At 52.5% G+C, this 20609-nt stretch overlaps 8 protein-coding genes across 8 annotated transcripts; 4 read left to right on the top strand and 4 right to left on the bottom strand.

Annotated features, from left to right (window-relative positions):
• Window positions 1-3155: 3155 nt before the first annotated feature.
• Window positions 3156-4065, bottom strand: J4E79_006777 (uncharacterized protein; the record flags this gene model as incomplete). Its single annotated transcript, XM_049355646.1, has 2 exons — window positions 3156-3784; window positions 3843-4065. The coding sequence occupies 2 exons, from the start codon at window positions 4063-4065 to the stop codon at window positions 3156-3158; spliced, it is 852 nt and encodes a 283-aa protein (XP_049209675.1).
• A 558-nt stretch (window positions 4066-4623) lies between these two features.
• J4E79_006776 (uncharacterized protein) lies at window positions 4624-5762 on the top strand (the record flags this gene model as incomplete). The annotated part of the gene is made up of 2 exons (XM_049355645.1): window positions 4624-4699; window positions 4873-5762. 2 exons carry the CDS (start codon window positions 4624-4626, stop codon window positions 5760-5762), a joined length of 966 nt encoding a protein of 321 aa, XP_049209674.1.
• A 1101-nt stretch (window positions 5763-6863) lies between these two features.
• J4E79_006775 (uncharacterized protein) lies at window positions 6864-9164 on the top strand (the record flags this gene model as incomplete). The annotated part of the gene is made up of 5 exons (XM_049355644.1): window positions 6864-7149; window positions 7207-7300; window positions 7357-8184; window positions 8241-8622; window positions 8679-9164. 5 exons carry the CDS (start codon window positions 6864-6866, stop codon window positions 9162-9164), a joined length of 2076 nt encoding a protein of 691 aa, XP_049209673.1.
• A 1297-nt stretch (window positions 9165-10461) lies between these two features.
• J4E79_006774 (uncharacterized protein) lies at window positions 10462-14346 on the top strand (the record flags this gene model as incomplete). Its single annotated transcript, XM_049355643.1, has 1 exon — window positions 10462-14346. The coding sequence occupies one exon, from the start codon at window positions 10462-10464 to the stop codon at window positions 14344-14346; it is 3885 nt and encodes a 1294-aa protein (XP_049209672.1).
• Window positions 14347-14592: 246 nt separating this feature from the next.
• Window positions 14593-15158, bottom strand: J4E79_006773 (uncharacterized protein; the record flags this gene model as incomplete). The annotated part of the gene is made up of 2 exons (XM_049355642.1): window positions 14593-14601; window positions 14706-15158. 2 exons carry the CDS (start codon window positions 15156-15158, stop codon window positions 14593-14595), a joined length of 462 nt encoding a protein of 153 aa, XP_049209671.1.
• A 743-nt stretch (window positions 15159-15901) lies between these two features.
• J4E79_006772 (uncharacterized protein) lies at window positions 15902-16615 on the bottom strand (the record flags this gene model as incomplete). The annotated part of the gene is made up of 1 exon (XM_049355641.1): window positions 15902-16615. The coding sequence occupies one exon, from the start codon at window positions 16613-16615 to the stop codon at window positions 15902-15904; it is 714 nt and encodes a 237-aa protein (XP_049209670.1).
• A 588-nt stretch (window positions 16616-17203) lies between these two features.
• On the bottom strand, window positions 17204-17573 carry J4E79_006771 (uncharacterized protein; the record flags this gene model as incomplete). Its single annotated transcript, XM_049355640.1, has 3 exons — window positions 17204-17337; window positions 17386-17516; window positions 17566-17573. The coding sequence occupies 3 exons, from the start codon at window positions 17571-17573 to the stop codon at window positions 17204-17206; spliced, it is 273 nt and encodes a 90-aa protein (XP_049209669.1).
• A 376-nt stretch (window positions 17574-17949) lies between these two features.
• Window positions 17950-20603, top strand: J4E79_006770 (uncharacterized protein; the record flags this gene model as incomplete). Its single annotated transcript, XM_049355639.1, has 6 exons — window positions 17950-18272; window positions 18400-18562; window positions 18614-18744; window positions 18793-18996; window positions 19046-19403; window positions 19500-20603. 6 exons carry the CDS (start codon window positions 17950-17952, stop codon window positions 20601-20603), a joined length of 2283 nt encoding a protein of 760 aa, XP_049209668.1.
• Window positions 20604-20609: the final 6 nt, after the last annotated feature.

Here is a 20609-nt window from a genome sequence, read left to right as displayed (position 1 = left end):
CATGGCTGCCGCGTTGACTTTCTCCGAAAATTTATCGCCTAGCTCTGAACGTCTGAGTAGTTTGGCCTGTGGCTCCAAAACACGTGGAGCGAGGAACGATGATCGGGGAAGCCGTTCTCGGAGCTATCGCCGTATATAAACCTTGCCTTCTTCGCCTCTCTGCTTTCTTCCACAAATCGCACAATATTTCTCTCCAAAACCCACAGTATGGTAGCTGATGTTTCGCTCCAGAAAGGCTGTACAAAAACAGCAATGGACTGTTCGAGCAGATCTCCAAAAGTCATCAGTTCATCCGACCATGCTTCTGGTCGCTACTACAAGCTACAAATTCCAAAATACACGACGGGTTCCATATACTGCCGTACTACCAGACCTCGCACGCACATCGCTATGGTCTGGTGCTCTGGCTCTTTGGTTGCGGTTTGAGGTCCAGACTTTGGCCTTCCTTCCTCATCTTCACGCAGCGACATGCCTTTCTCCAAAAGCAATGTTGATGCTAACCATGTTTCTCCAAAAACACCCAATACTACTGGATATGTTCGCTGCTGTGCGTCCTCGCCCCGGCGCTCAAAAAGAATGTTCCCAAAGTATCATGAACGACGAGAGTGTCGTTGGTACATGACGCAAAAACGGGGGTCGAGCTACTCATGTTTCCGGGAGAGATAGAGCAGCTTACATGGAGAACTATGTCTGTCTTGTCGCCCGCGACACCGAGTATAAAATCAGCTCCTGGCTTCTACCAATCTTCTCATCTTACGCTCGTTGCTTGTGTTTTCCAAAATGCGCGAAGCTCCTCTGTGATGAGGGACCCGAAAGCCGACGAAGGCGTTCGCATGTCTGCTCCGCCAGTCTCCTGAAACAGTATTCGAATCCCGCTATGCGCTCCAAAAGAATATCCGGCTTTCATCAACATGACAAGGACGTTTGCATGGCTAAACAAGATCAATACATTCCCAGGTGATATGGCTTGTGTGCTGGGAGTCCGAAGAGTCCTGGTTGTTATCAAACTTTGAAGCACGCCGCAAAAGTCAAAGACGAAGCGTTTGATGGGAGACACGAAGAAACACCCGATCAACAAGATTATGGGAAGAGAGCGAGTATCGAAAATCGCCTATATAAACGTCTCATGGACTTGTTGGACTTCTCTGCTTCATCATAACTGCGGTGCTTATTTCCAAAGCGCTACCTCGCCTTTTGCATGGGTTCTTGCTTCTTTTCCAAATTCCAAACTCAGCTGGGTATGCTTCATGAGTGAGACGAAGCATCAAAAAGCTGATTGCCTTTCGCCATGAACCAGGCTGCGAAAAGACGGCCAAACCCGCAAAACAAACTCTCCATGGTTTCTGAGTCTTCGTCGAATTGAAACTACTACGGACTCAAGCCATGCAGACCGCCGCAAGTTGGACTGGCTATATCAATACCGCAAGTTCTGCAAAATCTTCTATCGCTGCCAGTTCTATGCGCGATACCTTTCGCGTACCTTTAAAACTCGAGAGTAGCCTTGATATGGCTTCGCGCCTGGACTCCCGCTCTGAGTTCTAGGATAGCAGTCGATGTCTTCGGCACAACTCCGCTCCCTATTTTATCTCAATGAATTAAACGTAATGTCACCCCAAAACACCCTTCGCATATGCAAATGTCTCTTGTCTAAGAGCGTGTGCCCCAGATACTTCAACGCAGATCAAACTTGCCAATTCCGTGTACATGCGTTGAGAACAACCCTTTCCACGTCTGTGCCATGTGAAATGGCGGCAAATCCAAATTGTGATACGACACAGTTATGGCGGTCCGAAATTGCCGCTGTCTTCGTATCTAGTTAGCACTGGTGGGCGATGCGGATGAGTTCAGCGGTATCATACTCGCTATTAACAGATTGTCCTTGCAGGGTATAAAGTCCACACGAGATTAGTCTCCCTTCTTCCCACATTACCCTCATTTTATCCTCCAAAAATCAAGGAGAATTTATGCGCATGCCTCTGGCTTCCTCCGAAACTCGCTGCAAGTGCACCTATGTCTTTGACAGCTGCTCTTGCCCTTCCAAACTTTCGGGAAAAAAAAAACGACGCTCTGCTGAGCTGTGCGATAGTTCCATTGATATTAGTAAAATTGACGATGTACGTGCCCATGCGAAGGTTCTACGAGAAGCTGCAACAAAGGTGTGGAACAAAAGACTTCAGAGACATTCATCATGTGAGAGGGACTTCGTATGCATAACGAAAAATAGTCACATGAAGGGACATGTGCTGCTTCTGCTCCTAGTTGCTACCGGCTTTCTATAAAGCCACATCTTCGCCGTTCATGGCTTACCTTCCTATACTTCCACGTTGCCGCAAAGTTACCAAAAAAGAATGAATTTCGCGAACATGATCTCGAAAAAAAGTACTACGGATTAGTGATGTGCTGCTCTTCCAAAACTTACTGGCCCCATACGATGCTGGCGTGGACTTCTTCGACCGCATCTACCCAAAAGTCGTAAATATTCATGGCATGCGGTGTGAAAACCAAAAAGCAAAGATGAACATTTCACGGCTGGAGCGAGTGCGAAACCAAAAATCTCAAGTTATGGGCAGATATCCCTGCGTACGCAAACGGAAGAATTGCGCTTGGACAACTCTTAGGTTATATAAGAACTGCATCGCTGGCTCTTACTTCGGTACATCCCTCATTGAGGCCTTTCTCCAAAACTACACCATCCTACACCATGTGTGTGCCGAAGCACCTCGGCCGATGGCGAGGCATTCGCACCCGCAATCCTTGACCCTAAATCACTCAACATCAGACACATGACGTTTTGGAAACGGATGGCGGCGCCGATGTACACTGCGTTCTGAATCAGTTGAGTAGGTTTGAAGGCTGTGCCACTGTGTAGAACACGAAAAGACTGTTCGCTGTGTTTGATGTAACTCCTACGCTATCGTGAGTTCATGGTATACTGATCGTGACGTTGAGAAGGTGTCTGGTATAAAGCGAGACTGAATTTGCATGGCATGACATGAATGGATGCGTCGTGTGCTTGAAATCATAGATAACACTGCGCTGTTACCATCTGAGGGTCCAAATGCGAGGGCAGACAGTACAAGGTAAGAATGATGACCCTGGATATCGTGTAGATCCTTAAACTCCAACATGTCTGAAATCGTTCATGAGGCGTACCATCAATAGAATTCCTTCCAGTTCCCCCATATGATATCTCTTTCGTACTTCTTCATGAGCTGGCCCGTAGGATCTTCACCCTTGACGTGTGCCCACGCGCCCGCGAAATGCAGGACGAACTTGCCCGGCTTCCACTCGCCCTCTTCATTCTCGAAGCAAGGGATATCCTTTGGAAAAGCGTTCAGTCTTGACTGCGGTGCCACGACGTGTCTGCCGACATATGGTTGCTCTTTGAGCAGTTGCACCATGGCGTCTTGCTCGCTATAACTCTTGCTGTCGTCACTCTTCTCTGCTTCATCGCGTATTTGGAGTGCGCGACGGACGAATTCGAGCGATCGATCGTGCGCGCGCACGAGGAAGGATCCGAGATTCAGGCCGTTGCAGTCGTGTGTGAAGATGTAGTCGACCTCGTTCGCATTCTCGGCTTTTTCTAGCTCGTCTCTGACTACGTCGGCGACTGCGACTCCGGTGTCAGTGATGAGCGTGTCAAAGTCTAGCCACCATATCCAGTCGTATTTGTTGGTTTTGACCAGCCGCTCTACCATGTCGAACTTCCAGTATACGGGGCTGCGCGGCTCGGAGTGCGCTTCGAAGTCGGTGATGAAGTCGTAGCCGTGACGTCGTGAGTAGTCTGTTAAGTCTATGCGTCAGCTTCATTCGGGTCGATTTTCCGACAAGGCTGGGCTCACGGTCTTTGTTCTTGAGCGAAAGATGAAGATAAGATCTCTGATCTGTGACAAACGTCACGACGGCGATCCGTGACGGCCTGTTATCTCCTTTGGCCGGAGGCGGCGGCGGTGGTGGAGGCTCTTCATGGCTCGGACCTTGACTGAGTTGCCATCCCAGGAAGACGAGGAAGACAAGCAGGACGAGGAGCGACGGCGGTATCTGTCGCGCTGAGCGGATGAGCATGTTCGTGGCGAGCGCAGTATGCCTAATATGTGGAAGGGGTGGAGTAGCAATCTCGTTGTCGCATCTATACAGCCGTAAAGGACATGATTATCGTGAATGGTAGTACTCGGGATGGGAGCCAAGCGTGCGAGGTGCGTGGGATTGGATGCGGGACAGAAGGCCAAAGGGGAGCCATCGGGCCATGGTCGAGAACATGCCCGGATTTCAGCTGCGGAGGCGGCCGCGTGTCCAAGCCGGGATGGGGCCAACGGCAGCAAAAGGGTCGAATTTGAATTTCGTTGTCGACGATTGATTGCAGGTACATCCAGGCCAGCAACCCTCCGAGTGGTCAATACGAGATACGGCGGGAACCAAGTGGAGCGTTCGCCCCAGGAACGCGGTGCGGTGCCTGAGGTGACCTCACACCCCGCTGGCCAGGGTTCGAGCTCGGACCACCGTAGCCCCAGCCGCCGCCTTGTTACCAGCCATCTTTGTTTGGTTACTTGTACAAACATGACCCTCCGCACTAGTATCGCACCGACACTGACATCATCACGATTTAATCCTCCCTGAATCATCATGTCTGCTTTTAGAGGAGGACGTAGCGGCGGCGGCGGGCCACCCAAGGGCCAGTTCCTGAACGGTGTTTGGCACTGTAAGTCCAAACATTCCCACAAGACATGAGCACCACTAACAACGACAAGGTGACTGCAGTCCCAGACTGCCAGCAGTACATTTCGAAACCAAGAAAGCAGGCCCGAACAAGGGAAGATGGTGTATGTTACTTCTTCTTTACTGGTCAAGGGCTAGCTCTCTAACGCGCCCCAGTTCGCTCTTGCCAAAAGCCTCAGGATGCTGAGGACCGATGCAAGTTCTTTCTGTGGGATGATCAGGCGCATGCCAGGGAGCAGAGTGCCCTCGCAAACAACTCTCGCACCGAACCCGGCCCTGCCAACCCAGCTCCCACCAACCCAGTCACTCCTTCCCGACGTCAACCCTCCCCTCCACCACCTTACACGGTCGAAACGAACCCAGCCGCATCAAGTCGCAAACGAACACGACCTAGCAACGATGATTTCGATGACGAATATGGCCTCGGGCAGGTTAACGATGATGATTTGAACCAGGCCATGGTCGAGGCAGAGACACCGAGCAAGGCCGCGAGGACGACCAACTTCACGACCCCTGCACCCAAACGACAGAAGCTCCCATGGCAGATGGACACAGGCAGTAGCTCCAGAATTAATGGGCTGCAGACGCCCCAAACCGACCGAAGATCCCCAGGAGACAACCCGTTCGCACCCAGACACCCAACACCAGGGGGCGCTCCCTTTACTCCTTCATCCAACGTTGATGCGAACGAGCACCGTCAGACCGCAACTCCGTCGTCTTCGTTTGACGCGACCCCCACCCCGAATCGGTTCAGAAATGCAGTGAACGACGACATCGTCAAAGACGTCTTCGACTTGCTGCAGAACAGTAGCACACGCCTCGCAGACTCTACCGAAAACGAGCTCAGAACTCTCCTGGTTCGACACGCCAAGAACACCGAAGGATACAAGAGAGGTCGCGATGTCAGCCGTAGCACAGTTAAGGCAAAGGAAGCGAAGATTACGGAGCTGACATATCGCATCAACACACTTGAAGCAGAGCTTGAAGCGGAAAAGGCCATGGTCAAACATCTTCAGTGGGAGGCACAACACGACTCGGACACCTGATCGCCTCGGAGTGCACGATCCCAACATTCGGCTTGGGCTCTATACATCAACCACAACAAGTCTGCAGGTTTCGACGGTCATGTACTCGAGTGGAGCACATTACCCAACGTCCATGATATCACTGAAAAGACCCACCCCCAGACCAAACACTGCATATGTTACCGAAGTGGTGGGCTGCCCCACTGTTGCCGACGTGCTACGAAGCATGGCTCACCACACTTGCGTCGTACGCGAAGCCAACGCGTCCGACGCGGATCGCATGGTACGCCTGAAGTCGGCTATATCGGCTATCGCAAGGGACTGTCGGGCTTTGCCACAGTTCTCTGTTCACAAAGGCACGTTGGATGAAGGGACTCACTCTTTCCCCGTGCGATGGTTCCTGAGCACGCCATCAGAGGCTGATATTTCCCATACTGACTCGGAATTGCTTGAATGGTAAGCGCGAACCAATGCGGAAGAAAGAGCGATCGTGACGTGACAGCTGCGGCGGAACCGAGCCACGCCCAGCATTGGCACGCGGAACTCGGCATGTAGACAGAATATGATTTGTCGGGATACTTTCGACCCCAACCATCTTACGTACGCCAGGCCTTTGCCGATGAGCTTTTCTCCACATCCTCCCCGGCGGAAGCTTGGCTATCAACGGCGGGCCCCGCCGAGCCATTGGAAACCATGTTCTTGTCCCATGAGGGTTTGTGAATTGCGAGCAAGAAAACCCGTCTTGCAGGAAAAGCTTGTTTTGTGTCATGGCGATTGTTAACGTCGGGGTTGCCGTAGTCGCACCCCCGGTGTAGGATCGGGTGGGTCAACCATGCGATGTGAACTGGGAAATGCAGGGAAATCGCAACCCATTACCAACAGCAACCGAACGTGGGTTTGAAGAGACTGGTACGATCTTGGCGGACGTAGTGGGGCGTTTGCTTTGAACGGAATACAAAAGTACTTCACTTCTCACATGTAATGGCTAGGTCCGCCCACATTTCACAGTCTCCCAAAGAAAGGTCGATTTGGGATCGTTGCTCTATCCCGATACTTCCGTTTTGTTGAGGCCCGGCCTTCTACACCTCACTTCAACTCTCGCAAGATAGCTGTTCATACAAGATGGCGATGCGATTCCTGCGAAAGATAGGCAGCTATTTGGCGCCTCAAGCCTCGAAAAGCGAAGATGGCCGTGACCAGTGGCCCTCGAGAGCAGCCTTTCTACTCGCTGCCATGGGCGGCTGCGCAGGACAAGGAAACCTGCTCAGATACCCGAGTGTGCTGTACAACAACTATGGCCTTCAATGGTTCATTCCATATCTTCTGGCCGTCTTCCTCATTGCTATCCCGGCGCTCATCCTGGAAGTGTCAATTGGTCAAGCGTACCGTGGTGGTACTGTCATTGCATGTAAGATAGCTCCTGTGGTGATTACGTATGGAATGCCAACTAATTATCTGCCGCTAGTCAACAACATAAACCGTCGTCTTAAGGGAGTTGGTATGGGGCCTGTTATCGTCAGTTTCCTTGTCGTCCAGTACTTTACTGTTAACTTGGCATGGTATGCAGTGTCTCCAAATAAGATTGACGTTTGGCCTGTACTTACTTTGTCACCAGGATTATGAGATACTTCCAAGAAAGTTTCACGAGTCCCTTGCCATGGGAAGGCCGCATCGAGGACTTCTACTACAAAGACGTTCTTCAGCGCGGAGACATCAACGAGGGAAGCCTCACCCCGGATGGCAACTCCGTAGCTTCATTCACCGGCTATCCCAACGGAGCTCTGATCGGCTCAACTGTAGGCTGGAGTATCTTTGTATGGTTCTTGATCTGGATATCCATCTTCCGTGGAGTCGGCATGACCGGTCGCGTCGTATATTTCACCATGGGACTACCCATCGTCACCACCATCATCTTCGTTGGCCGAGCGCTATCTCTTCCCAATGCGAGTGAAGGTGTTGCTCTTGTTTGGAGAACTTGGAGGAGCGAACAACTCGCCTCGGGAGTCGTGTGGCAGACAGCTGTTGGCCAAGTCTTCTTCTCCACCGGTATCGGCTTCGGATACTTCACGTCGTACGCCAGTTACAACACAAAACACGCCAACGCCGTAATGGACGCTTGTCTTATTTGCGGTAGCAACGTACTTTTCGAAAACTTCGCTGCATTCGCCGTCTTTGGCGTTGTAGGCTTTCTCGAAAGGTGGCCACAGGACGGTGAGCGACTCGGCGCCTTCGTTGTAGGTTTCTTGACACTTCCTGAGGCAGTGCTACAGATGCCTGGAGCAAACTTCTGGGCAGTGCTCTTGTTCTTCACGCTCATTGTGCTCGGATTCAGTTCGGCTTTTGTCATGCTTGACGTTGTCGTCACGCTTATTTGCGATTCTGGCATGGTCAAGGCTTCGAGACCTGTCGTGGTTACTGGGCTGACCGTTCTCTCATTTTTGATGTAAGTGATGCTGCCCAGCTACTTATAAGAACTGCTCGCTGACTTTGACAATTTAGGTGTCTTCCATATTGCACGGAGTTCGGCTACTACCTCCTCGATGGTATTGATCGCTGGGTTAACAACGTCGCTCTAATATTTGTCGTCTGGAGCGAGGTTTCCAGCGCCACGACCGTGTACCGATGGAGAGACATCGTTGAAGAAACCGGCCTGCCCGCCTTTGTCATATACAATGTTGGTTTCTTCGGCGGTCAGGTCTTTGGTATTAGTCTTGCGCATGGCATCAGCCGACCTGGAGCAGGCGCCGGTGCTGGTATCGGTTTCTACTTCCTTATGGCCGTAATTGCTGTTTTCGTGGCAAAGACTCCCGCCGCGCGAGCGCCGTCTTTCTGGCACCGGAATACTTTCGTTCGGAAGTTCTGGTTCCTCGCCTTCTACTCGGTAAGTCGAACCAACTAAACAATCCTGACATTTCAGTCAACTAACGAACACGGCAGGGTAACCAACTCCGTCGCGACCTGAACGTCATCGTTGGCCAGGGCAAGAACTGGACGATACCAGCCTTCATGCCATTCCTCCTCCGTTATCTCAGTGGACCCGTCCTCGCCATCATCTTCTCCTTCGCTTTCCCCGAATTTCACACTCTACGGTACGACCCAATGATGATTGCCGGATTCATCTTGTCCATAATCACTATAATCGTTATCCTGCTCGGCTTCATAATGCCGCGATACTACGATGCTTTCATCCCTACGGAACGCCGTTACGAAGGAACCGAGCCGACGGCACCGATGGAAACCAAGGGTGAACTAGCTGGCAGGCCCATTGCTGAGGTGGCAAGCGCTGAGCAAGGACACGGCGTCATGAGGGACTCGTCATCAGGGCAAGAGATGGATGCTCACAAGCATACCAATCCACCACCGTACACACCCAAACAGCACATCAAGACGACCGGATCGAAAAAGACCACAGCTGGGATCTAGGTTTCAATTTCCTTCTCACGGGAGCCCGATAGATGGGCCTTAGGCGGCGCTGGCAGCGCCGCATTTTCTTGTTTCTTTAGGTGGTGACTTCCTTTTAGCGCAGTATTTGCGACATCTGTGGAAAGCAACCGTCATATATGCTGAGAGCCCAATGCCCAGAGCCCAGATTATGCCAAAGCAACTCGACTCTGCTATCTACAGCACACCCAATGCGACTTTGCCGACCCAAGCCCTGATTCTATTGCCCTCAGTACTGGAGTACTGCTGAAACGCTCTTGCTGAACATTACAAGATCTATCGTGCTTTTTGAGTGACTCCGTCTTCTATACTAATCATCATCTGGAAATTTTGCGCCTAGGATTTGGAGATCAAGAGACGTGCCTGCGGAAGATCGGGCTTCTAGCGCGGTGTCCACAGATTCTGAACTGCTGTTAACACGGCCGGAGTTCAGATGAAGACCCACTCACTCGCAGAGTCTTTGCGCTTGCCTACACACGCCTGTTAGAGTATAACCCGCTTGGGAAATAACTTCGCAAGACGCACAGCTCTCCTTCTGGATGGCCCGTACCGGTATTGGTCCTCCGCAATCACGATGCCGCCCTTCCGCGTGATACACTGCATAGGGCTGTCGGTATTTCCAGATTGCTATCCATATATGTAGATGAAGACATATGCATGTCGGGAGCCAAAGGTGGACGAATCCGGGGCAAGCGAGAAGCTTGTTTTCACGTGGCTGCAGATCCGCTGACGCCAGTGCGGCATAAGCCAAGCCAGCACGCAGACAAAGAAGAGTGCCTGGAGTGAGATTCTTTCTACATACACGCAATGCTGCATGCACATGTTTGCGCAAGGGTTTATTTGCCAACGATGCGGCCTGGCGAGTCAGACGGGTGGGCTGCCACTGCGCAGTTTGTGCGGAGACCCACTCAACCTCGCCCGTGGCAACTGCGCGACTTGTGCGGCCGCCACTGTCACGCTTTTGGACGATGAATCAGAAATGTAGGTAGCAATGACACATTTCGCAGAAAAGGCTCGAAAATTCGGGTTTCACTTATATCTGAGGGTTCCAGTATCGTGTTGTGTTTCCTTGAACGTTCCTTCCTTCGTCCACGCCCAGTCGCTTCCTTGATTGCTTTGATTGCGCGACGACAGCCGTTGGCTACTACCCCGGAACCGGCGCCCACTGACATCTATCAATCATCGCCTGAGCAAGAGAGTCATCCACCCGATTGATTGAGGAGTACCGACATTGTCGATATTACACAGCCAAGGTCACCCCGAACGCGAACCAGTCACCATGTCTCCCGCTGCGCCGTTACCCAGATTGCGCGATCCTGCGGTGAACGGCACCACAACGACGACATGCTTTATTTCTAATCTCCACTGCCCGTCATGTGTGGACGGTATCCAAGCCTCTCTCACCGCGCTCTCACCGCCGCCACAAGACGTATTCGTCTCCATCGTTTCACATTCAGTGGTTGTACGCCACGCCGCTTCTCTCAACCTTGACGACATCACCGTCTCGCTAGAGGCTGCGGGATTCGAGATACACAGCGTGTTTCAAGACACCAAGGCTGTCCGGAGTCCGATCGAGGTTAAGAACCCCGAGGGTAAGAGCAAGGAGTGGCACACTAGCTTTGAACGCGCCGTCAATCACTGGTTACATCCTGCTGCCGACCTTGAAGACTCACACGACGACATGAGGAAGAAAGAAACTCACCTAGCTCAGTGCGAGCAGTGCAAAAGAGAAGGTGGTGGGGTTAGCTTGCACGGCGACGAGTTGCTGCGATTCAAGCCTGCGCCTATCGTCACGACTTCACCCAGAGGTAGCTCCGATGGCTTCTCGTCGCCCGAACCGAAGTCGCCTTTATCCGAGGCCTTCGTTACTGTTGACTCGCCTGCGGCCCCACAAGTCTACAAAGCAACGCTGTCTATTACCGGCATGACGTGCAGCTCATGCGTCTCTGCCATCACGCACGCGGTCCAGGAACTGCCATGGGTTCAGTCAGTCAATGTCAATCTCTTGACTAACAGCGGGGTGATAGTCTTCAGTGGCAAAGAGAGTTGCGAGGAGCTTGTCGAGACGATCGAAGATTGTGGGTTTGATGTCGCAGTAGAGAAGCTCGAGGATTTGCAGACTACATCGCCCGGAGCTGTAGCCGCATCGAAACAACAGAGCGAAAGGTGGCGCGCAACATATTCCCTCGGAGGTCTGACGTGCTCCGCCTGTGTCGGAAACGTCAACCATGCGCTACGACCTTTGACCTGGATTGAGAAGGTCGATATCAACCTTATCTCGAACAGTGCCACCATCATATTCAGAGGCAAGGAACATCTGCCAGAGGTCAAGGAAAGTATCGAGGATGTCGGGTACACCGCTACCCTCGATCAAGTTGTTCAAGAAGGGACCACAGTGACCGACACCATCGAGCGTTCAGTCGCGATTCGCATAGATGGTATGTTCTGCCACCACTGCCCAGATAACATTACCCGAGGATTGCAAGAAGCGTTTGAGAACGAGCGCAGTTTTGTAATCGACTCTCCATCACTATCGCTTGAGCAACCCATTCTGCATATCAGATATGTACCGGACCCTCCTCATTTCACGATCCGAAAGATCTTTTCGACCATCAAGAGCCTCAACCCAGCGTTCCAGCCTTCGGTCTTCCACCCTCCGACACTGGAAGAGCGCGCGCGCGAGATGCATGCGGAAGAGCGGAAACGTATCTTGTTCCGCCTCATTCTATGCATCGTGGTTGCGATTCCCACGTTTATCCTAGGAATTGTCTTCATGAGCTTGATTAGCTCTGAAGACCCTATACGCACATACTTCATGGGCAAAATATGGGCCGGCAACGTCACTCGATTAAGCTGGGCACTGTTCTTCCTCGCTACGCCTATCTACTTCCTCGCCGCTGATACATTCCATCGGCGTGCACTGAAAGAGCTGAGATCAATGTGGCGACCAGGAAGCCGGACTCCTTATCTGCACCGCTTTACCCGTTTCGGCAGCATGAACATGCTCATCTCACTCGGTACGACAATCGCATACCTGGCATCAATCGTAGAGCTCATCTTGGCTGCCACGAAGAAGTCTTCTGGTTCCATGAACGACTCTTACTTCGATGCAGTAGTCTTCCTGACGATGTTCTTACTCATCGGCCGTTTCTTGGAAGCTTATAGCAAAGCCAAGACTGGCGATGCTGTCACCTCGCTTGGAAAGCTTCGGCCTAACGAGGCTGTTCTTATCGATGCGGAGAAAGGCGATACTAAGGTCGCTACCGACCTTCTCGAGGTCGGTGATGTCGTTCGAGTCCACAACGGCACTTCGCCACCCTTCGACGGAGACATTATCGAGGGCAGCTCTAACTTCGATGAGTCAAGCTTGACTGGCGAGTCACGTCCGGTCAAGAAGACAGAGCATGATACTGTATTCTCTGGTACAGTGAATAAAGGTTCACCGGTCAAGATCAGGATCACGACAGTATCGGGTACTTCCATGCTGGATCAGATCATCAATGCTGTGCGAGAAGGACAGTCACATCGCGCACCGGTGGAACGTGTCGCTGATACTATCACTTCGCATTTCGTACCTTTCGTCATCGCTGCTGCCATACTCACCTGGCTTGTCTGGCTCATCCTCGGTACTACTGGTGCGATACCGAGCGATTGGAAGAATGAATCTGCTGGCGGCTGGGAGCTTTGGTCTCTTCGCTTTGCCATTGCCGTCTTTGTCATTGCTTGTCCTTGCGGTATCGGACTAGCCGCACCCACTGCGCTCTTCGTGGGAGGCGGACTAGCTGCCAAACACGGTATTCTTGTCCGGGGTGGTGGTGAAGCTTTCCAAGAAGCCAGCTCACTCGACTGCATCGTCTTCGACAAGACTGGCACCTTGACACAGGGTGGCGATCCGGCAGTAACGAATCACAAGTTTTCCAACGACCAGAGCGCTGCACTTGTGTTGGGCATTGTCAAGGCATTGGAAGAGAACAGCAACCATCCTATCGCTCGAGCGCTAGTCTCTTTCTGTAACAAAGAGACCCACAACACACCTACAGCAGTCAACGTCGATGAGGTCCCTGGCAAGGGTCTCAAGGGTACTTTCAGGGTCGACGGACAAGACATCGTGGCGATCATTGGTAATGAAAGCTTCATGGCTGACCATAACGTCCCCATCCTCGCCGACGATGCGTCATCACTGCAGAAGTGGAAGTCACAGGGAGATTCGGTCGCTTTAGTCGCCTTGTTTCTACCACGAACTGGTGAGCAAAGTGTGGCAGAGCAGTCCGAGCCATCCAACACGTCGGAGGCCCTGTCACTCGCCGTCACTGAAGTTCAACCTGCGTCATTCTGGCGACTCGTGTGTAGCTTCTCCATCGCGGATCCGCTCCGCCCCGAGGCACCAGGCGTCATATCAGCCCTACAGGCGCGCGGCATAGACGTCTGGATGCTATCTGGTGACAACTCAACTACAGCCAACGCTGTAGGCGCGCAAGTCGGCATCCCAACTTCCAACATCATTGCCGGCGTCCTCCCAGATCAGAAAGCCGAAAAGATTAAGTACCTTCAGCAGACCCTCATCAAGCCACACAAGTCTATATTCAACATCCCCTTCCTACCTCGCAGGCAGAAAAGGCAGAAACGCGCAACTGTCGCCATGGTAGGTGACGGCATCAACGACGCACCCGCTCTCTCCACCGCCGACCTCAGCATAGCAATCGGCTCCGGTTCCGATATCGCCCTCTCATCTTCTTCATTCATCCTCATCAACTCCCGCCTAACAACCATCCTCACTCTTCTCGACCTCTCCCGCGTAGTCTTCCGTCGCGTATACTTCAACTTCGGCTGGGCGCTCATCTACAACCTCGTCGCCATGCCCATCGCCGCAGGCGTTTTGTTCCCCATCACCACCGGAGGCAAACAGATGGACATGCACCATAACGGCGTTGGAATGGAGGGCGGTATGGCGATGGAGGATACGGGGAGGAAGCATATCAGACTTGATCCTGTCTGGGCCAGTTTGGCGATGGCGTTGAGTAGTGTGTCTGTGGTTTGTAGCAGTTTGGCGCTCAGAAGTAGGGTGCCTGGTGTGGGGTTTAGGGTCAAGGGAGGAAAGGAGGGCAGAGAGGGCACGGTGGATGGTGTGGAGAAGCAGAGGGTGGGAGATCAGGAGATGGTTTAGGAAGTAGTTAGGTAGATGGTGGTATGGCGTGATAATGGTATCCCTATTCCGATGAATCCTCTAATAGCTATTCAATATCCTCAACCACACTGCCATCCAACCTGTCTCAACTCCAATGCTGTTCAATCTGCCAAACTCGGCAATCCTCTATCCTTAATTTCGAGACTCAAGTTCCTTTCTACCACTGCCCACCCCTCTCCCGCCTTATACTTCTTCCGTCTTCCAACACTAATCTTCACATCCGCTTCACCCGTCCTATGCATTGCATAAGTTGTCTTCCATTGCCTCTCAGCAAGAATTAGGTACTGGGAACCCCAGTAACCCTCGAGCAACGGGGAGGGCTTGTAACACCAAGGCACTTCCTTGCTCTCTTGCTGTTCTTGTGATGGTACTGCGGGGTACCAATATTCCTGGTACTGGCTTTGCCCCGTCGCAGCCCGATACCAGAAGTGAGGATCAGGTATTATGATTGGAAGAGATATCTCTTCAGTGTTGTACTCATCCTCGTCATCGGCATCGTACGCTGTGTCTGGTATCTCCTTCCTTTTTGCGACTTTGGCGACACGTCTTTGTTCGTGGGCTTGTTCGCCTTTGTCCTCATTTTTGATGTTGTCTTCATCTTCGCGAGACGAACGTTTCCGCTTCGGTGCAGTAGTGAAGGAGCGGATTGGCGTGGCGAAGAGGAGGGATGGGGAGACAGGGGAGTTCTCACGGACTTGTCGTACTTTAATTCCCCATGCGCATGTTGAGCGTGGGCTTGGAATTGGTTTGTTGGTGGATGGAGGGAAGGTGGGCGCTTGCTTTGGTGCCATTTTTGTAGTTGTTTGTGTGGGCGAATGTAAGGGGATGATGGGAGGTTTGTTGGATGGGTTGGATGGGCTTTATAGAAATGTTAGAGTTGAGGGAGTCATAATGTAAAAAGCATGTGAGCTTCTTGTTCAAAAAGCCATGACTGCGCCTGTGATTCTTTTGGTTCATTACTCTTAAAGGACGGAGAACCAGCCCTGGGGCTACATAGTGACTGGAAATCTCTGCATCAGCCTAAAAGAGAGGTATATCGTCCAAGTAGTATACAATAGGGATGCGCTGAATGGATAGGTTGGAGCTGACAAATGTGGGATGTGGAGCCGACGAAAGAGTTGGGCGCCGTTGTAGTCGTCCGGGTGTGGTATCGCAAAGCTTTCTACCATGGGAATCAACGTCGTAGTCAGCAAAGGTCGCGCACAAAGTGTTGAATATTATCTGTGTGGCTGGAAAAATTTGAAGTAATTTTTAGTATATAACAGGGTCTCAGATGACTACGGCTGTATGGAGATTGTAGGTATCGCGAGTGAGGTGCAATGTGTTCGAAGATATCTTGTGTTGGTCTTGAGCATTGTATAAAATAAAGAAGCAATGTGGAGCTTTCCCCAAGTCTTGCTGTGTGCCAGTGATGCAAGATGCAGGAAACATCTCTAGGTCACACCATCCCGATGACTTTGAGAATGCGCATTTCCTAAGCCCATATGGGGCCAATACCCTGATATCACCCTTCCCGCCAACCCTCGTCCTTCCCTTAGTCTTGCGACCACCTCATCGGGTTGGCACGAACACCTTTCGCACCAGACGCCGAGGCAACAGCGCCCCTGCTATTCTTGTTCACCTCAGCCACTCGAACAGGCGGTCCCTGGCGTTTCTTGTTGTCCCTCTCGATTTTCTTGATCAGGTCGGGGGTAATCATGATCGGCTTGCGGGGGCCGTGACTGCGTTTGGCCTTTGCCGGCTTGGGTGGCGTGGAGTCGTCGACTTTGACGGTTTCGACCGTGTCTGATCGATGTGTCGACGAGTCTGTTGGTTCTTCAGAGATTGCCTCGAGATAAGAGCTTGCGAAGGCAGGGGCGGAAGCCGAGCGACGAAGGGATGCGGGTACAGATGTGGACCGCGCAACAGGCCTCAGGAAGGCAGTCGGGTCCACCTTCGTTGTGCGTTCGATGCCTTCCTCATAAGTACTGGAGGGAGCGATGGCGATGGTGGATGATGCTCTGAGAGGGGTGACTTGGACGAGAGACTCCTCGGATTTCTTCCCGCATGTCGAACACTCTGACTGCTTTCGTGTGTTTTGGGAGGAGACAATTTTACGAACAAAGCTGAACCAGCGCCTAACAGACGACTTGTCTTTTCGTTGGACGCGGGTGGAAGCCTTCAAATCGGCTTCGTTGGTGGTAGTGCTGCTGTCGGTGCTCGCGCTCAGCCGAGCAAGGTCGGCGTTGGTGGTGGTAAGAGAAGCCATAACTAGCGATGGGATGTAAGATAGACACAGAAAGTCCTATATGTGTCTGAGGAAAGTTATAGAGAAGAGATTTTCAGGCGCACAGCTAATTTATGGATGCTACCGCTCTTTACGCTGCCACCTTCAGATGGTCACGCTGCACTAAGTGATGACTGGAACCATGAGGCTCGTAGGCTGCGAATACATCATACGTAAATTGGCGTTGTAGTAGAGCACCTACTGTTGGCTGAACCAGATCCTCATGGCGGTATACCGAACTTTGAGTTCGCCAAGGTCAGGCGACAGTGATCGTGGGAGACGGCCCAGGGTATGAAAAGGATCCAGAGCCAAGGCGCACCCATTGAACGCAACCATAAATCTATAAGTCGTGAGCATTAGGTAGAGAGGGGCAAGTGCATGTGAAAGGCACAAAACACGGCCAGTGACCTGATCGCTGCGAATGACTGCGACGAATACCAAACCAGTTCAAGACAACTCTGTGGGCCGAACAAGATCAGATGGTTAAAAAGTGGTATTCCCTGAATGAACCTATAGCGCCAGCCCAATGCCCATATTCTTATACACCAATATACAAAGTCGTGTATTTCGCTACTTGCGCGCTTCGACTGCCTGCTGGAGTGCTTGGGTGGTGCCCAGTGGCTGTGCGGTTCGGTCTAGAGGCTTGTCCGGTACGATGACATCCTCGAACTCGTCCTGTGAGATGGCATTGATGGTGTATGTGTCTATGTGCAATTAGTCGATGCTCTAGGCAGAGAAGGCGTGTACCATACAGATGCCAACAACCAGGGTGCAGATAGCGAAGCCGGTGATGGTGTTTTTGATCAGGTACGGCGCGCGGGTTCGCAGCAGGGCCGGCGATGCCCGCATGCGGTCGTCGTAGTAGGTCGAGCGGAAGGGTTTGCTGTCGACGTTAGCATACACCCTCGATGTACATGCGCAATGCCACTTACTATCCCATGTTGGCGTGCTGAGACTCTCACTGCTTTGCGGGGAATCGCCAATGTCTCGCCGCGGTGGTGAACTTCCACCACGCTAGGCGGCCTTGGCGGCCAGGCGTAGATCATCATGGCACTGCCGCGAACCCTCCGCGTCACTCACCTCACCCGCAGCTGTAGTCAACAACACCCGTCGCGCAATCCCCCTTCGCTTCTCCACGCTCTCTACGCCTCTTTAATTATTAGCTTTGCTGGGAATGGGAGCACCCTTGACGTCGGATACCGGGCTTTGTCGCGTTCTTAGTCTGACTGCCGTGCGCGCGTGAGGCAGCGTCACTTCTCTTCACCCTTTCGAAGAAACAAAGCTTGTCTCGTGTGCACTCGCCATCAGCCATCGCCATGAGTTCGCAAACGATACAGCAGATGGAGTCCGCCCGGTCGCTCGCGTTAGGCGACGGTAGATACTATCCTACCATCATACCGGGCGTGCTCCCCATCATCGGCTACAGTGAAGACCAGAGCATCGAGATACAGCGCTGGGGTGCCGACTTTCTGGCCGAGGCTTTTGCGTCGCCAACATGGCCCCAAGACGTCAAGCAGAACAGCGCGCCCTCTGTGCTGGCTACCCTGAAAGCCTACCTCGACAATGTTGAAGACAAGAGCGTCATCAAGAGCGCCATCCAGGCGGCTGCCAGCGTGTACCCGCTTGTCTACAAACACATGTAAGTGATATCCCAGGCATCAGATAGAAGTCCCCATGTCAAATATGCCATGCGCATCTTGAGGTCCCCTTGCCAGATGCCCATGATTGCAGTTACGCGAACACGTTCTTATACTTGCATGTGTCAGTGTCTCCGACGCCAGCGATGCCCAGAAATGGCAGCTCATGGCCGGCATCAAGTCCAACATCTTGCGACGAATGGATGCAGCTGCGCCCGGTGTGCGGATATGTTGCGTCAAGTTCCTCCAGCAAGTCGTCCTGGTACAGACACCAGGCGTTACGGACCCTAGGGTAAATACTACACTCTACCCAATGTATACACAGCCATCTGATCCCTCGCAGCGCGCCGACCCAAACGACATCTCCCTCTCCCTCGTATCCCGCGACCACCCCCTCATACCCTACGCGAGCCTCGAAGCTGAAGGACACGGGCTGTTGGACAGGTTGCTGGACATCATACACGGAGATCACAGGTTAGATAGACAGTCGCAGACTGCTGGAATGCCTCTAACAGAGACTAGTGACGGCTTGCTTGTGACTGCCACACTCAACAGCTTGGGCATGCTGATCCACCGCCGCCCAAATGTTGCAAACAAGATCTTGAACAGTGTCTTCAACTTCAACCCTCTCAAGCTCGCCAATTCGCCCATGACGCCCAAGAACAAGGTCATCATGAAGTCGATTGAGCGTACAACAAGGGCACTGCTTGTGAACATCATAAAGAGGTATGTCTGCCTTGCTATATGATTGTACTGCTGATGCTCATAAACGTAGAAACTCCCCAGATAACCCCATCAACGGACGGATACAGCAGTTCCTCGAACGCATGCATCGTACACGGGTTGAAGTGTTCGATGAATCTAACCGTAAACGTCCAGCACCGGTTGAGCCTACTGATGGTCTTGACCCGGCAAAGAGGCAACGGCTGGTTGCTGAGCCTCCAAGTCGCACGCCATCTGTCCAGCCGCTACCGCCTGGTGAAGTGAGCTGGCGACAACTATACACACTGAACGCTGAGGGCAGCACTGCGAACTTTGATGTACAAAACTTCAGGGATCCCGAGCAATTGCTGAGGATAGTCGTGCCTGTTCTGCAGTCGGTGAACCCCCAGAAGCTTGAACAAGCTATCAACGTATGTGATGTCCCCTGTCCAATCCAGACCCACGTTGGCCTATACGTTGCGGGCCTTATTGGAGATGTCAGTTGTGGCCGTGCTAACATCGTCTAGGCCGTCCGCGCTCGTTATCAGACACTCAAACAGACCGCACCAAGTCGCCCTGTACAGCCCCCACCGACCGCCGCCGCAGAAGACGAAGAGGAATACGAGCCAGACTTCGAGCCCGAAGACGCTGAACAACTCATCAACAAGCTCGATGGCATCCCCTCGAATCCCTTCTCCACACAAGGCGGACCGTCAACCGCGTTAGCACCCTACAAGCTGCCCGAGGCACCTCCGTTATCAGAACAGGATGTTCAGAAGTACGGTGACATGACCGTACATCGAGCCTTCGGCATGCTGAGCAGTGTAGATGAGACACAGAAGAGCAAAGTCGCTAAAGGCGGCTTCAACCGACTTGCGGCCACCGATTACAACAGAGACGCCTGGGTTACTATACTCTCTCGGCTAGCTACACGAGCCAGCGCTGGCCTAGACGACCCGGAAGAAGGCATCAAAGATGAATACGCCGTTAAGAACGCCAAGGGCAATATGCACATCAGCGATGCGGTAAGAGATGGCCTGTATCAGTACATACTGTACAACTGGAAGTCACGCATCGACGTCGCCATCTCATGGCTCAACGAAGAATGGTACAACGACATGGTCCTCGCCGAGTCCGCCGAAGACACCGCTACAAACGGTTCGTCCAACCACCACACATCGCCGAAACCGCCAGGGAACTACCACCGCTGCGCCCTCCGCCTCATCGACGGTATCCTACCCTACATCGAACACACCGACAAAATTATCATCCGCTTCCTCTCCGAGATCCCCGCTATCGACTACAGCATCCTCGTGCGCCTCAAGAAGATGGCCGAAGACCCCGAGCGCATCGACTTGGCGTGTAACACACTCCACTACCTGTACATGTTCCGTCCTCCAGTCCGCAAGATCGTCGTCGATATCCTGGCCGAGATGTGGACGGAGAATGAAAGGGCGAAACCTAGTGCGCAGAAATTGCTGGCTAGGTGGAGGCCGGAGGTGCTTGGTGAGGGTAGGAGCGTCAGTATGCCCACTTTGGTTAAAAACGAGAGTAGTGCGGGTGCGGGTGGGGATGCGCAGATGGTTAAGGAGAGCGCTAATGGCGCTTTGGAGGTTAAGGCTGTTTCGTAGATGGGG

This window comes from Alternaria viburni, assembly GCF_023758015.1.
Source record: "Alternaria viburni strain BMP 2772 chromosome Unknown scaffold_14, whole genome shotgun sequence".
NCBI lineage: Eukaryota > Fungi > Ascomycota > Dothideomycetes > Pleosporales > Pleosporaceae > Alternaria > Alternaria viburni.
This window is presented reverse-complemented; position numbering and strand designations above follow the sequence as displayed.